This window comes from Cariama cristata, unplaced genomic scaffold (assembly GCF_000690535.1).
Source record: "Cariama cristata isolate BGI_N322 unplaced genomic scaffold, ASM69053v1 scaffold3954, whole genome shotgun sequence".
NCBI lineage: Eukaryota > Metazoa > Chordata > Aves > Cariamiformes > Cariamidae > Cariama > Cariama cristata.
In genome coordinates this window covers 45,037-61,809 of record NW_009611083.1, presented here as the reverse complement: position 1 = coordinate 61,809, position 16,773 = coordinate 45,037, and the positions used below count along the sequence as shown (strand labels likewise).

At 43.2% G+C, this 16,773-nt stretch overlaps 1 protein-coding gene across 1 annotated transcript in view; it reads right to left on the bottom strand.

Moving 5' to 3' along the window:
• LOC104160045 (microtubule-associated protein 4-like) overlaps positions 1 to 16,773 on the bottom strand; it is a 62,211-nt gene that overhangs the window by 3,130 nt on the left and 42,308 nt on the right. Inside the window, exons 3-12 of the mRNA XM_009698098.1 lie at positions 14,924 to 15,055; positions 10,328 to 10,438; positions 9,595 to 9,723; positions 8,983 to 9,057; positions 7,458 to 7,598; positions 5,297 to 5,687; positions 4,857 to 5,080; positions 3,434 to 3,577; positions 2,449 to 2,619; positions 303 to 1,325 (exon numbers count right to left, since the gene is read on the bottom strand). Of these exons, the coding sequence (XP_009696400.1) occupies positions 303 to 1,325; positions 2,449 to 2,619; positions 3,434 to 3,577; positions 4,857 to 5,080; positions 5,297 to 5,687; positions 7,458 to 7,598; positions 8,983 to 9,057; positions 9,595 to 9,723; positions 10,328 to 10,438; positions 14,924 to 15,055 (2,541 nt within the window). The remainder of the gene's footprint in view (positions 1 to 302; positions 1,326 to 2,448; positions 2,620 to 3,433; positions 3,578 to 4,856; positions 5,081 to 5,296; positions 5,688 to 7,457; positions 7,599 to 8,982; positions 9,058 to 9,594; positions 9,724 to 10,327; positions 10,439 to 14,923; positions 15,056 to 16,773) is intronic.

Below are 16,773 nucleotides of genomic sequence, written 5' to 3'. Positions count from 1 at the left end.
CTGCTCTGAAAAACCATCAGCCTTTCTGTTTTGCAAAGCAGTAACTTCCTCAGGTTTTGGGAAAACTAACGGTGAAACAGGCATTTTAGTAGTATCTGTTGGGGTCTTCAATATCCCCTCTGAAGTACTAAAGTCAATGGCCATGCACGTATCAGAGGACACTATTTTAGTTTCATCAGCTGCCTTGGATTTGTTAGGAGGCTTGTCCAACAGTGCCGCAGGCTGTTGGAAGGACCCATTTTCAATCCCTTTGCTTTTTTCACAGCTACCTCTTTTCTTTGCTGCTGCTTCCAGTGACCCACTGGAAGTCTGAAGCTCATGATGGACAGCATCACTGAACGCTTCACGCCTGGGAGATGTGCATTTAGCCTCCTTATCTTTATCAGAAAGGAGCAATTCTGAAGGTTTGGTCTGTAAAGGAGTTTCTACTTTGCTTAGATCGATCACTTCTGAAAGAGACGCCGTCAGGTCAGCACGTTCTGTCTCCTTATACTCCCTCTTCTCGTTTTTATCCAGAAAATCTCTTTCCGTGGGCTTGGTTGGCCCCTTTGCTGTAACAGATTCCCCCACCTTGGTCTTGCCTACCTGCTCCAAAGGAACCTCCTTTCTTTTGCCTTTAGATTGCAACATCAAACTGTCATCTCTCGTTTCTTCTGTTTTCATGACATCCTCAGTTTTTGCATTCAACACAGATTCTAATGGCACGCTGGGGTGTTGGGCCTGCTGTCCTGGTGCTGGCACTGAGAAGGCATTTTGCTCATCCAGGATATGACTTCCAGTTATTATTTTAGCATCCTTTGGCATATCTGAAGCTCTGCTTCCTGAGGCAACTGACTGCTTTTTGCGAGCTTCAGCAGGCATTACAGGAGAGACATCTGGTTTTTGCAATTCAACAGCAAATGGAGAATTTCTAGGAGCTCTTGAGACTGTTGTTACATTTTCATCCCAGAACTCCATTGTTCTTGGCAGCTGGTTTCTCTTTTGTTTTGGTTTCTTTTTCTTTTTCTTCACAATGCCCAGAGAACCTTCCAAATCCCAGCTCTCCCTTGGTAGACCTCTGCAGCTCTCCACAAACTCCGACGGCACACTGGATGGCTGCTCAGTTGCCTTTTTATGTGAAACCCTAGTGCGAGGGGATGTTCCAGCAACACATCCAAGTTCCCCTACAGAACAGGGGTCTACTTTTGGGTCAGTACTCTTCTGTTGTGGAAGGCCTATTAGACGCTCCTCTGGTACATCTGTAATGGGCATTGGTGCAGGTTTTGCTCTGCCAAACCTGCGTTCACTTGATTTGTTAGCTTGCCTTATTTGTGCAGTAGGTAGACCTGGAATACAGGAAGCCTGCTCAAACATCAAAGTGACTACTTGCTTTATTAAAGAAATAAATATACTGTATATGTAATTTTAGCCATCTAAAACAGTCCATATGGTCATATATGCAGAACTTTCCAGCACTGATACCACACTAATTCTAAAGCCACCTCAGTAGGGCTGGGAGAGATATTTACACGCAAAACCTACTACCAAGAAATACATCAATGCTATTTAAAATGACAGAATTCCTGATACATGCTCTTACCCCACCAAAAAGCAACAGTTCTTGTAAGGACATGCTATCGCTTTTTAAAAACGCATTAAGGATCCATTTCATCTTAGCAAGACGAGGTAACAGATACACTTTTTATATATCTCTAGCTGGCATCCTTCCAAAATGTGAAAATAGCAGTTTTGTGGAAAGATGAGACTAGGGAAGAGAGAAGGGGCATAATGAGGAAGGGGGAGCAAAAGAGCTAAGTTTCCCACAGCACCCAGGGTGGAAGCAGTGGACGGCAGAACCTCTGTAACAGAAGTCATTTGCTGTACTCCATTATAGGCAGCGCTAGGTTTCCTTAGCTACAAGCCACCGATTTTAAAGAGAGCATCAGTCATTTGTCAGTTAGCCCTGGCCCACAAATCAGCCTCCGGTCACAAGCGTAAGCAATAACAGCTCATCGGAGAGGCTGGGTTAGTGGAGCAGGAAAAAAATTACATTTTCCTTTGGTAATTACAAAAGTCAATTTGGAAAGAGGTCTTCACTAGGAATATTGTAATAAGAATTAATGATCCTTTTTAATACCCAAATAAAAAGCTAGTGGTAATGGCAAAAAGATGGTGAGCTTCCAAATTCTACAGCAGAAAAGATGGAAGCCAGTCCCAGTGATAAAATACTAGTAGCACCCATATTTGGGCTTTTAGTCCAGTGAACATGGAGGGGAAAAGAGTATTTAAAGAGGGCAGGGATTAGAGGTAAAGTGCAAGCAGAATCACCGATGAATGCAGAGAACCACGCAGCTGCTTAGTGCAAAAAAGATTTCTGCTTGCTCAAGTGGCAACACAGCCAGCAGGAAAAGGTGAAGAGTTCACAGAGAATATTTCCATTCTAAAATTGAATTATTATTTATATTCTACCTGTGGGCTCTTGCAGGGTTTTTTCTTGCTGAGGTTCTGCATGTTGGACATGGTTGTGTTCAGCTTCCTCCTTTTGCTTCTCTGTAACAGTAACATCCACACTAGTAACAGATTTTTCTGGAAGCAGGTCTTTATTTTCTAGTGCAACGGCTTCTTTTGCTTCTACTGAAACTGAAAGATGAAAAACAGGAACAGAATGCTTCAGTTCTTATGAATACAGGCAACCTGCAGTTCAAAAGCAAGCCCTTGGAAAGGGTATAGGTTTTATTTTGGTTTTAATAGGAATGAAGTTTATAAGATACGGTAGTCTACTACGTATTATCTCCTCGCAATCCCATCTTAAGCAGCAACTCTGTGTTTTGGCAGACATGCCAAGGTGGGGGTAAAACACGAAGCAAAGACTGTCTTGGGGCTTAAGCACAGGGTGAGGGCTTGGGTTTTTTTTTCCCCCCCTCTTTGTAATCAACCAAATTCAGACTATACTAGCTTCCCACGGGAATCCAAATCCAGAATATACTCCATTATCAGTCTAGAGTCCCTAGCTAATGCTAATCATCTAGCATTCATATATACCTTAGAATATATTCATGCAGACACTACAAGATTCCTAGCTACACATAACTATAACAGGTTTTAATTTGTAAGACATAATTACATTGGAGAACAGTTCAATATGTAATTAATTTTATTTAAATTTTAAATAGAAATAAAAATTATGACAGACATTGGTACAACAACTATGGATGAGGAAGACAAAGACAAGTTATATGATGGTAATTTCAAATGTTAAGACTACCATCTGTTTATAACAGTCCCCATGTCAGCACACACTAATAACCTTCTTGAAATTAAACCTTTCTTGCTTTTTCCTTGATAAGGACTGGAGAACAGTGCCTGTGAGGAAGAACTTGGGGGAGGGGGGGTGCAGAATTAGCTGATAGCAAAGTGTTGGCTCCAGTTTTATCATGTGGTTTGCATTTCTCACCCGCTGGTTCGGAAAGATGGTTCGTCTCTTCTGGAAGATGCTCCTCATGGTGGCTGGGAGGTGGTCTGCTGTCTTTAGCCTGCTCTAAAAGATCAACACAAGCTTCTGGGACTTTCGATTCCTGTTCCACATTTGCAGTTGCTTCTACAAATGCAATGTAAAGAATAAAAATTCTTATTATTTTTTAATTTAGATCAGATTAAGCAAGATAAAAACCACTTCCTCACCTAATTCTTACCTTCCACAAGAAACTAAAGGTCTTCCTCACTTTCAAAACAGTGGCAACCTGCTTTTTGGGATCACTCTCTACCAGCTCTCCCCTCCTGAAAGCCTAAGTGTTCTGCTAAAGCATATCCTTCCTGCATTGTCTGGTATTTACTCTTTCACGCACCCACCTATGCCTCTTGGTTATTACATTCTACCAGGGTTGTTTTTGTTAAAACTTCTCTCATTTAAAATTGATTCCTATCGTTAAACTAAAGACTACTAGAAGGTAAGAAAGAAAATCTCTCACTTCAACTCCTCCTGCAATCAATCCACATATACTGCCTCTGCCCAGTACCATCTGCTATATTTTGAAAGTAATTTTCTCTCCGAAAGGATAGTGTCCTTTGAGAAATCTATGCAGCACAGCAAATCTGTTGTCCATCACAGGGAAAAAACGAAAATGCCTGCCTCACCACTTTGACGCCTATAGTCATCCCAAGGAAATGTCACAAAATTATCAACAAAGCCTATCAGTCTATTCAGAAACGGTTTTCAAGATAAGAAAACACTGTATCCCACAGGATCTGTGGAGATTTCAGTATAAGCTGAGGATGATAGTGATACAAAAGTAAGTACTAACAGGGATGAACTAAAAAGTCAATGCCTGCCTCACCACTTTGACGCCTATAGTCATCCCAAGGAAATGTCACAAAATTATCAACAAAGCCTATCAGTCTATTCAGAAACGGTTTTCAAGATAAGAAAACACTGTATCCCACAGGATCTGTGGAGATTTCAGTATAAGCTGAGGATGATAGTGATACAAAAGTAAGTACTAACAGGGACGAACTAAAAAGTCTAAGGCTGTCCTAAAAAACATTGGTAAGAATGCCAAGTCTCAAAAAAACCCAAACACATTAAGATATTCTAGTTTTATAAGTGAAAAATTTTCGTGAAGCACTTCCTCTGTCTGTATCTTGACAACAGAACTGAGCTCTACTTAAGATGTTTTGTGCAAGGAATATCATAATCTTAACTACTAAAAAAAAATATGCTTTTTATTTGGCACTCTTCAGACAACTGTGCATCTGTGTAGCCATCAGTGTGTGCTACCGCGGGTGTTGCTGCTAGTGCTGTGCCAACTTCCAGCGGCCTTCTCACACCACTTGCCATGCTATTTCAAGCCTGACTGAAGCTTTCAGGCATACACGCTCACCTGCAGGAGCCTTGTCAAAGGGTGACTTGTCTTGCTCAAGAGAAGACTCAGATGTCATCAACTCTTCAGATGCAGCAATCTTGGTGTCAGCTGCGGAGATAGACTTAGCTTCTGCAGAGGCAAACCCAGAATCCATGGCAGGAAGAGGCTTGGCTTCTGCTACAGGAGCAAATCCAGAATCCATGGCATGAACATGGTTGACTTCTGCTGCAGGGGCAAACTCTGCATCTGCTGCTGGGGCAAACTCAGACTCCATAGCATGGTGAGATTTACTATCTGCAGCTGGGGCAAACTCAGACTCCATAGCATGGTGAGATTCCACATCTGCTGCTGGGGCAAACTCAGACTCCATAGCATGGTGAGATTCCACATCTGCTGCTGGGGCAAACTCAGACTCCATAGCATGGTGAGATTCCACATCTGCTGCTGGGGCAAACTCAAAATCCATAGCATGGTGAGATTCCACATCTGCTGCTGGGGCAAATGCCAAATCCATAGCATGGTGAGATTCCACATCTGCTGCTGGGGCAAAACCTGCATCTTCTGCTGGGGCAAACTCCAAATCCGTAGCATAATGGGACATAGCATCTGCTGCTGGAGTGAAGCCCACATCTGCTGCTGGAGTGGATGCATCATTGACAGCATTAGGAGGCTTGTCTTCTGGTGCAGGAGCAAACCCAACATCCAGAGCCTGAAGAGGGCTGGCTTCTGCTGTAGGTGCAAATCCAGCATCCAGAGCTTGAGGAGGCTTGGTGTCTCCTGCAAGGATGGACCCAGCTTTTTCTGCAGAAGCAGACATGACATCCGAGGCAGGAACACATACTGCATCTGCTACAGAAACATCAAGCACAGAGGTCAATGAGGAAAAAAAAAAAAAAAAAAAAAAGAAAGTAAAAACCTGACAGTGTGGTTTTACGACTAGAGAAGACGGGGCTTTCGCACCCTGTCTTTCTTCTTGTCTTTCAGCACCACATTACTTCCCCCCCTTACGGTAGTTGTACTAGTCTTTATGATGCTCCTCAACGCACCCAAGTGCTTTTCCTACTACAGCCTCATGTGCCTTGTTTTGTATCCTTGACTACAGTGTTAGACATCCGCCTGCTCCTAACATACATCAGCCAAAAGACGCGCTGTTTCTGTTTAAAAACTACCTGATGCTACATAGCTGGCAAGAGCCCAGAGCTGCTGGATCCACTGCGAGCAACACATTCCAACAGAATATATACAGGAATCACAATGAGGGGGTTTTCCTATATAGCAAGACACAGAAACTTTTGGTGTCACCTTTCTGAGCCCAGCTGTGTATTCCAACAGCGGAAAAAGTCCTCAAACATTCCACAGCCAGATGCACTTCACTTTAAATACTGGTTATGCTGTTCACGGGTGGTATGGTGCTGCAACTTGAGCACTGGCACTCTTGACGCAGAAGATACTGCCAACCAGTGAATCACCAACTGCCCTTTATTCTTTCATGCCCAACTTGGCCTCGTTCATTTTTTACATAATGTCTACTAAACACTGAGCTGTTAGTTTCAAAATAACATTTGTCAGTTCACAGTACAATCAAACCTCTGCACTTACGTTAGCATTTTCATAAAAACCCCTTAAAGGAGTTTTTTCAGTCAGTTTTAGTTTAACATTTCAGCTGTCTAGAGGCAAGTTTTTACAAATTATCAAAAGGCACAAGCACTAGGCTTCTCTTCTGCAGCTTTAATTTCAACAGCTCCAAGCACTACCCATAGCCCGTGTAATGCAGCACAGTGACCTGAACATCTCAGATATATTGCTGAGTAGACGTTAAAAAAATAAAAATTTCTACTGATTGTTTGAGTCACATCTAAAAATATCCTCCCCAGACAATGGAAAAGATATTAAAACTTAAATTAGATACCAAAACTGAAAAAGGAAAGAAATTAGAAAAATGGAAAAAGTCCCTTTTAAAATAGCACTTCAGGATCCATTTAGATAAAACCAATACTCTAGTGAACCAAACCAAAAAGATCCATTATGCACTAGCTCTCATTTAGTTTTGACTTCTTTTTTTTTGGAGGTGATATCATGATCCTCTCCAAAAAAAAAAAAAATCTAAAGATTGTAATTTTACAGAAGAATAAGACAGTAAAGAGATAGATATTAAAAGCGGTATGGATGCTGCCTTGTGAATCATGGAAAGTACTGGAATAAAGCACAAAGAAACTGGACAAAGACTGGTGTAAAATGTACCATGAGTCTGATGCTATGTATAAATACCTTAAAAACTGTCTGGTTTAAAGACTCTTTAAAACAGAGTCTGTCAGGTATTTATACACAGCATCAGACTCATGGTATAACCGCATTCTTAACACACCCTGATGTTTTTCTGGAGCTAAAATTTTGAGAAAGTAAAGAATTATTAAACCAGTTACAGGCCTGTGACACAAGAGTTGAAAAGTCTCATAGACTTGCTATTTCTCACCAACACAATTCAGGTATCATAAATCTTTAGACACAATGGAATTTGTTAACACCTTCAGAAGAGGCAATCCCATGTCTTTCCACCATTACAGCTTGTTCATGAAGGGCCTAAACCCAGCACCGATCTTTAGACTGGAGCAACTTTACCTGATGCCACAACTTTTGGTCCATCAGTAGCTTCAGCCTCTCCTGGGGATGCTGTTACTGCAGGAGGAACAAAACCAGGAGCCACTGCCACAGGGCTTTCCGGCAAATTTGGGTTTATTGCTTCAGTCACTGTGGGGGGCACTGGGCACACAAAACAAAGTTTGATTAAGCACTCAGAAAGATCTTAGCAAACAGCTTTCTCTTCTGGAGTTGCCAGGATGTGAATCACCCTCTCAAGGTGCCGCCTGCAGCAGCAACCCTGCTGAGTAAGCTGTCCCACTTCAGCACCCCGGTAGGATCAGGCCAAAACAGAATTAGTTTTTATTGTCAATTTTCAGAAAATTAATTTCTGCAATACCTAGGAAAACACTTGTATCTTGAGAGAAGCGACCGCTGTGACAAAGTTGAGGAACATTCAGTTACAAAGCCTCCCAGTTCTACCCTGAGCTCTAGGCAGAGCCACCAGCTCCAGAAATACTTTCTACCTAGGACCAGTGTTAAACTACTCTCTTCTTAGCTTGTTCACCAAAATTGGCAATAAAGATCCCATTATGAATCAAATATTGTAATATACACGCAACCGCAATGGAACTATGTCCCAAAGGAGCTTCACCCCATTATGAATCAAATATTGTAATATACATGCAACCGCAATGGAATTATGTCCCAAAGGAGCTTCAAAGATTTAACTGTAATCAGAGTCTAAAGATAATTGGACAGAATACACAGGTTTGCAATTAGAATTTAGTTTAAAATTCTATTGATTATGCATGAGCCAAAATTATGTTTCTTGGTGCCCTCAGCTGCACCGACCCTTAGAAGCAGTAAACACGAGTGCTCTGACTTATCACTCAAGTCAGCAGACTTGACTCTCAGTGTGTACGAAGACTAGAATCCCTCACAGCAGTAAAGTTCCAGTTTTAGAGTTTCTTTTCAAGAGTAAATTTTATTCAACCTATTTATTTTAGTGTCAAGTAATGCTTGAATACGCATCCCAACTGGAAATTAGGGTATCTTCACCGTAATGGAGATGCACAGAATGGAGACACAGTCTGGAATCCACACAGCTTGCTGCTGAACGTATTTTTTTGCACACATCTACATCTGCTAACTTAATTCCCCAAAACCCATGAAAAGGCCATGCTTTCAGCGAGTTAGAGCCCTGCTACACAATATGCCCCCAAAAGGGCATGCTGCTAATATCTACTGACGGTCGGGCTTGGAACTGCATATATTAAATTTGTTACCCTAAATTAGAAGTAAACAGTCTGTATAAATGCAGGGTTCTCCCCACCCCTTACAGCACTAAACCACAAAATGTGTGTTCGGTAACATCTCTCCAAAACGTGCATTTCTATTCTAAATCGATCTGAGAACCAGAAACTGTTTTTCTTGGTCAGATCCCACTTCACTCCATCACAGCGCTGTGTTTCTGGAAAAGGCTGACAGGGAGAGAAGCTCTGCTTCTGCTGTTCAGAAACTCTCTCTAGACAGTTCCTGCAGATCAAGTCAAAACTGTTTTTACCTGGTGGCTCAACAAAGAAAGAGGCATCTGGTCCCTTCACGTCATGCTGAGCTCCCATCCAATGTTCTTCAGGCGCTACAGAAAACAAACACATTTAGTCCTGCCAATGACACCAGCATCGCTTTATTTTTTCAGTTGAAGGTATTGACTTTGCTGTTTCGCAAGTTCATTCTCAGGTAACTTTTCAGTTCCCCTTAAGAAGGGTATCAGAACATCACAGTTCTTCTGTGATTATTGCTAGTGAAAGCTTGCACCAGAGAAGAGTTATAACCAGCACTGATGCCAGGACCAAAGACAGCAGGTTTTTTCCTCAATTCTTCTGGGCAAGAGGCTCTAGGTGGCCCTGCTTGAGCAGCGGGGTTGGACAAGATGACCTCGACAGGTCCCTTCCAACCTCAACCATTCTGTGATCTCCTAAGATAAGAACATTCACACTGAACCAAGAACTGTCAACGCCAACAGGATACATAAAATTAGTCAAGATTAGAAAGTATCGACTCCCTCACCAAGATTCTTGAGGACCAGTAAACCTGTAAAAGCTAGAAACCAGGTGCATAGCCTTCAAACCCAGCTAGCAAGACAGACAGTAATGGCAAAACATCTGTTTCTTACCTGCTCTGTCTTGCAGAAATTCTGCAGTTGAATCCAGGCCAATGAAGGCTGATGGGTCCAGAGCCTCTGCAGGAGAATACAAGGGCCCCAAGAAAGGTTGTTCAGGTACCATCATGGGTCCATGTGGTGCTAATGAAATAAAAGGCCACTTGTTAATCACCATGCTAGCCCTAATGACTCCCCTCCAAAATTTAAAGTCTCTACAACACTTGGAAAATAAACTAGTCTGTTCTGCTCACAAGCAGTTTAGATAAAGTTTGTAAAGCAGCTCTCTCAGTTAGCTCACCTTTACAAACTGCATTGTAAATTATGTATTTATGTATAACTTTTTAACAAGGTATAAGACAGTAAACACAGTCAAATTACTTCCCTTTTGCTTTCTGCTCCCATGAATCCTTGTTAATTACCACTTGAACTCCAACAGTCCAAAAACTGAAGACCACTTTGTGGAAACAGTTCACGCCTATTTGGTTTCTAGCCATGAAGACAAGAGCCATCAGTAATGCCTGCTTTAACTCAACTTGTCTAGTTGTCCTATTTCCTTCTGTCTACACACACTTCAAAAAAAACCTTTCCTCGAAGTAGCTATTGGAATGGCTAGAGGCACAAAAAAAGAAAAGAAGTGATTATATAGTCTCTGAACTTATCAGCTTAGTAATTTTCAGTACTTGAAAGTCAACAGAGAAAACACCAAAACCTGACCATCAGGGGCAAACACCGAGGAGGAACTCACCATGGATGTCTCTGGAAGCATCAACATGGTCCGTGAACAGCGGCACATTCTTCATGTCAGTAGGAAACGATAAATCAGGCAGATTCTCCCCTCTGTGCATGCTGAAGGGGTCTGGCAGGAGACAAGAACAAGGCCAGTGTCACCACACAGGGGGAAGACACGGTACAGAGTAAGATTATTTAAAAAACAAGATGAAGATGCACCTGACACCACCACTGGACTTCCAAGGGAAAACTGCTTTCAAGTTTATTTACCAGTGGCAAACACTTTCATAATGAGGATTTCTGCCCAGCAGTAAAACACAGTTGCTCAGACTGCTTCCTAGGGAACACTGATAAAAGTTTAGATTACGAGTTGTTGCATGGAGAACCTGTCTCCTTCTCTCATGGAGGAAGCATGTGTTTCTGATCTGATGGACACATACAGCTAACCTGAGTCAGGAACAATGGTTGAGCTCTGGATCAGTTAACTTGACAATTAACTAGTGCCTTCAGCTCTGGGGTCCTCAGCACAGGAAGGACAGGGACCTGTTGGAGCGAGTCCAGAGGAGGCCACGGAGATGATGCGAGGGCTGGAGCACCTCTGCTGTGAGGACAGGCTGAGAGAGTTGGGGTTGTTCAGCCTGGAGAAGAGAAGGCTCTGGGCAGACCTCAGAGCAGCCCTCCCGTACCTAAAGGGGCCGACAAGAAAGGTGGGGAGGGACTTTTGACAAGGGCCTGGAGTGACAGGACAAGGGGCAAGGGCTTTAAACTGGAAGAGGGCAGATTTAGATGAGAGATTAGGAAGGAATTCTTCCCGATGAGGGTGGTGAGGCCGTGGCAGAGGTTGCCCAGAGAAGCTGTGGCTGCCCCATCCCTGGAAGTGTTGAAGGTCAGGTTGGATGGGGCTGGGAGCAACCTGGTCTGGTGGGAGGTGTCCCTGCCCGTGGCAGGGGGGCTGGAACGAGGTGGGCTTTAAGGTCCCTTCCAACCCAAACCGTTCTAGGGTTCTACGACAGCAGGCCAAAGAAAGCCTGTGCAAGCTACGTGCTCTCCTCCCTCAAAACAGTAGGCCAGTATAAACTAACTGATGGGCCAGTATTTTAACCAAGTTACAAGCCAGAGAGGAAAAGAACACGTTTCCCAGTGTCCCCAGGCAGATGAGCAGCCTTCGCCCTTAGTTCCAGACCAGATGCATTGGTGAGGCTGTCAGGATCTTTAGTCTACATTTGCAAGCCATTTGTGTCAGCTTTGGTTGGTCTAACATGCGTTAGCTTTGTTCTGCTTTCGGTCCGTGTTTTTGCAGATGACATTGATCTGTCCACTTAAAGATGGAACTCCAGCAGCTGAGGATTCAGCAAGAGAAAATGCCTTTTCTGCAAGTTTTATTTTTTGTGCGCACACATCTCCTTTCCCCTCAAGTATGAACACACGGGCGTTCAAACCCAGACAGGACAGGGAGAACCACCATGCTGGGTTTTATAAAACGGATTACTTAACTGAAACGCCATGAGTCAGAGAGTGGACAGATGACCTCACTGACAGAATAAAACGAAGAAAAGATGACCCTTCCATGAGTTAGGCACTGTACCAGAACGCAGCCAAGGGCAAGACACTGCAAGGGGAAGGAAAGGTGGCATTCCTCTCAAACAAATTATTCGATAGTTTACAAATCCCTGGATGTGTTTTATGATCAAGGACTCCTAACACATCTTGCTGGCTTGTGCCAGCTGTACATTGCATCCCTCTCCAGACAGGCACAGCTGAGCCACGAGAGGTTTCGGCTCAAGTAGCCTCTTGCAGACAAGTGATATTTCTCACGACCACCTCACACGTTGCATTACCCAGGAGCTGAAGAACTCTCTGTTCCCAAAATGGCCGTCACACCCCGATTTTCAGACACTGCACAGATTTCTTCCAGTTAAGCACAACTCGAAGAGATTCAGCTGAAGGCTGTTATTCATTTTTATGTCGGGCGTGCTATCCGCGGGGATGACAGCCAAACTTCAAATGTCCATGTGCCCATGGTGCTCCAGGATCAGGTGAGCTATGTGAATTCTTTTATGAATCTATCAGACTATTTGAGATGCCAAGATAATGTCTTACTTCAGAGTAAACCGTAGAAAATTTTAATTTCAGGCTGTTTACAACAGTATTACCAAGAGTAAATAACTGCCTTTTTTCCAATTAAAAAAAAACAAAAAACAACTCCCCCAAAAACCCCAAACCCACAAAAAAACATCATGACTGAAACCAGTTTAAAAACTAAAGGAGATGCTGATGATCTCCCCTCTTTGTCCAGCAGTTAGATGACATGGCAAAAATGGGCAACCTAGATTAAGCCCTGTCTCCACTCCAGAGGGAGAAAGGGGAGAAGTGGAAGGAGCTACAGCTGAACTTTTGTTTCCCACCTCCACAGATCCCCCACAGAGTCAAAGCGGGCCTGTGCCCTACCCAAGTTTTAGGACTTCTGTGACTGGTAAGTGATGCTGCTCTGCTGGTGACAAGGCGACGCTTCCAGCAAAACACATTGCAGCTGAAAACTGAAAGGCAAGTGAGTAAGGATGAACTGTATGAATGGGATATGGCCACTTCAGGAAATTATCAGTTCTTGCATTAAATGAACCCTCAAAGTAACTCTCTACTTGCTCAAAATTTGCCGCTTGTTTAGAATATTATGAGTCCAGACAAATGTTAAGAATCTGACAGTACTATTTCAAGACAGCTTGGAGGCAAGATGGACAAAACCTTTACAGAAGTTTCTTCCAGCTCACTTCCACAGACACTCATATCCTCTGCTGTTCAGAGACACAGTTCCAGTTTGCCAATAACTGTGGACTAATAAAAGCATATTACGGTAGATCATTTGAATAGGAGCTCTTCACGTTTAGATATTTATCTGTAGTTACAGTAATAAATCACGATACTCTTGTCATTAAGGGCCTTGCAGCACTTTCAAAGCTTACAAGAAATTAGATAATGTTTGAGTTTTAATCATTCTACACTACAGTAACATTTTTCAAAGAAGTCTTGTAAAACATATACGTACGTTTTTGCTCATAACTGTTACTTTGGTTGGGTCCCACTGCCAGATCTCAACGCAGTGTTTGTAACATAGAACAGCAAAGTCCAGAGCAGACTCAAACGCACCCTTTCAGCTGCTCGCAGAAGTTGCAGAGCTGGCATTTCCCATATTTCTCACCAAGGAACAGGGAATTACAGCAATGCCGGTCGGGAGACCTGTTACACCACTGAACAGAGGATTCTCTCCTTGGGAGGGAAATTATCCTACTGTTTTCCAAGGAGTGTGTATAAAAGTATTTCATAAACTCGTAGACTTTTATGAGTCTGCTGTTCACGTTTTTCTCCTTCTGCTGACAAGTCCTTAAAGCTTGTTTATGCTCTCTGATCCCTCTGCTCAGTTATGGGAACAGACTAACCTCTACGCAGCATCTCTTGTTTACACACTACCAGGAAGCGCAGTACGGAGGAACACTTCCATACTGGAGTATACGTGCTACCTTACACGTGTACAGATGCGCAAGATAATCCAAGGAGATGGAACTGAAGGAAATGTGGTTTCGTGCAATAGATAACCCACAGATTCACATTATTCAGGTCAAAAGAATACTGGGTGATGGGCTAGGTATGTAAGCATCATTATGTAGGTATGAGCAAGTTTGCCATCTGGCTATTGAGCGTAACTACATCAACATCCCATTCTTTCATTTAACAAAGTAATGAGAGGGAAAAAACCAACAACTGTGTTTTAGAAACTAGTGGCTCTTCTGTTCCAGTTGTTCCATGAATCGTTTCTTACCGTTGTAACAACTTATAATTTCTTCACAGAAAGTAAATATGAGATTCAGATAGCAAGAAAATAATTTAGTAAGCAGGCCCACAGTACTCAAAAACATATAAAAGAAGTTTCATCCTGTTTCAGCCAGTATCTTTCGAAGGTTTATTGCCTGTTATAATCTGGGCAGCACATATGTTTCTCATACCCTCCAAGAGCTAGGGAGTAATTTCCCATAAGCTTTCTCAAAAATGAGAGAAAACTGGGTGAAAGTTGTTGGATGAAAGGGTATCTTTTTGCAGGGGCAAGTTATAAAAGGTTCATCTAATTTTCACGAGAGTCGGTAGCTACACAGGCTGCCTCTGGAACAGCCCAACCTGCATTGCAGATGCAGCTACGTGACAGCTGGAACTGGCATTTCGGAGAGGCAGAGAAGACTGCCTTTCGGCCGTCAACAATTTTGGCAAGGTTTGCACTGAAAGCCCTGGTACCCGAGAGCGGTTAAACTGTGGGAGTTAACCAAAAACTGCTGTCACCATGTGAGCCAAGTCAGGGGAAATCTGCTCGCCCACACTCTGGGTGCTCTAATAGCCTGGACTAGCAACTCCGTTTGTGACCAGCTTAGACTGCGCCCTAGGGCAAGTCAGGGGCTCGGTGTGCTAAGTTAACTCTGGTGTCAAGGTGTTACAGAGCAACACATCCTAAAGAACATAGGCGTGAGTACAAGGCAAGAGAACGAAACCACCCTTAGGGATAGAGGCTAGGACTCTATGATGTTACACAACTGACAGAGGAACAGATTTAAGAGTAATACAGTCATACCCGCCATCTCCATGGGTTTGAATACGGGCTGTGATTCAAAGCACAGGTCTCTGTCGTCCATCGTCCAGGAGTCATTTCGATCAAGAAATTCTTTGTAAGACAGCTTTTCATCCATGATTTCTCCTGGGAATACTGAAATTCGAGAAGAAAATGACACAGTCAAAAGTGAAACTTTAAACTAAAATATTTAAAATAGATTATTGTGTGATATAACACTCAGAGGCCAAATGATAACAGAAACTGTTAGTCAAACAGGAGACCACGAATATTCCTTTTTTTTTTACTGCTTTGATCTAACTCTTCCAATATAAGAAACAGAACAATGGGAATTTTCTGCATCTTGATGGACATATAAGATCAAGAATGGACTCACACATCAGAGTGCTGTCCTGTTTTCAAATGTCAGACAATTCGCACTAGCTCCTCAAACTCCTCTTTAGGGAGATTTTTTGTTAACGTAAGAGCTGGAACGACCCTGAGACCCTGAACTTGCGAGGCTGAGCAAAGCTTCCAAGTCTGTCAGTACAGAAATGCTGAACATAACTTGCTCATCGAGTCACGGCAGGGAGGAGGGGAAACCAAAGCCCCTTCCACTCGTGCCCAGGCATTGACTCGTAGGCACCGAATCGGACCCTATTTACAAAGATGGTAGTACCACCACAGACACACAGTACCCACAGGATGGGTTTGCTCTCTATTTTACTAGGAAGACAAACTCCAAATCATTTAAGTGACTAACTTTTCCCTAAATACCTCAAAGGTCTTTATGTGTGTATCTTCATATTTCACATTTAAGCCTTATCTTCCCCCAGTTTACAAAAGACAGTTCTCTGAACACATCAACACATCAAAGCCTGACAGTTCATATCTGACCAAGGAAAACATTCATCTTTCTTTGCTGGCTCATGTTAAAAACAACTGCACTAACAGCCTTCAGCAATTTGAGATGTTATAGAGTCGAGTATTTTATTACCAAAGCCTTGGTGAGCACCTTGCACCACATACAAATGTCCCACAGAAAAATGCATGGAAATAAAGAAGAAATTAGACTACATAAAACTATTTAAATAAGGTTTGTCAGAAGGAGTATTGAAAATATGCAGATCAGCCTTTTCCTGAAGTCCTTACAGGCAGCTGGGAGACGTTTAGAAAACCAAAGCAAGGCGGCTCAGCTGTGAACTGAAACACCCTCCAGCAGCAGCACTAAGACATGCCGCGGGCTCTCCTCTTCCTCACTTTCTGTGCCTGTCTGATCGGTGTTTTTTTAATAACATCTCCACTTTGCTCCAGCCTATTCACTTCGCCCAGTGTAGCACCTTGTGATGAACTAGTGGATAAACAAGAGCCTGTAGCATCCTTGCACCCCGACCACAATACACAGATATATGAAACACTGACAACAGCCCCAGCGGTATCGACATCTTCATGAACAAGATGATTTCACCTCTGCCCTGGGACGCTGAGATTTAGAGGCCCCTGAGAGTGCTGCAGGCATCTAAATTTCAGTATTGCGTCCAGCTCTGGGGGTCCCAACACAAGAAGGACGTGGACCTGTTGGAGTGAGCCCAGAGGAGGCCACGGAGATGATGCGAGGGCTGGAGCACCTCTGCTGTGAGGACAGGCTGAGAGAGTTGGGGTTGTTCAGCCTGGAGAAGAGAAGGCTCCGGGCAGACCTCAGAGCAGCCCTCCAGTACCTAAAGGGGCCGACAAGAAAGCTGGGGGGGGACTTTTGACAAGGGCCTGGAGTGACAGGACAAGGGGCAAGGGCTTTAAACTGGAAGAGGGCAGATTTAGGTGAGACATCAGGAAGAAATTCTTCCCGGTGAGGGTGGTGAGGCCGTGGACGAAGC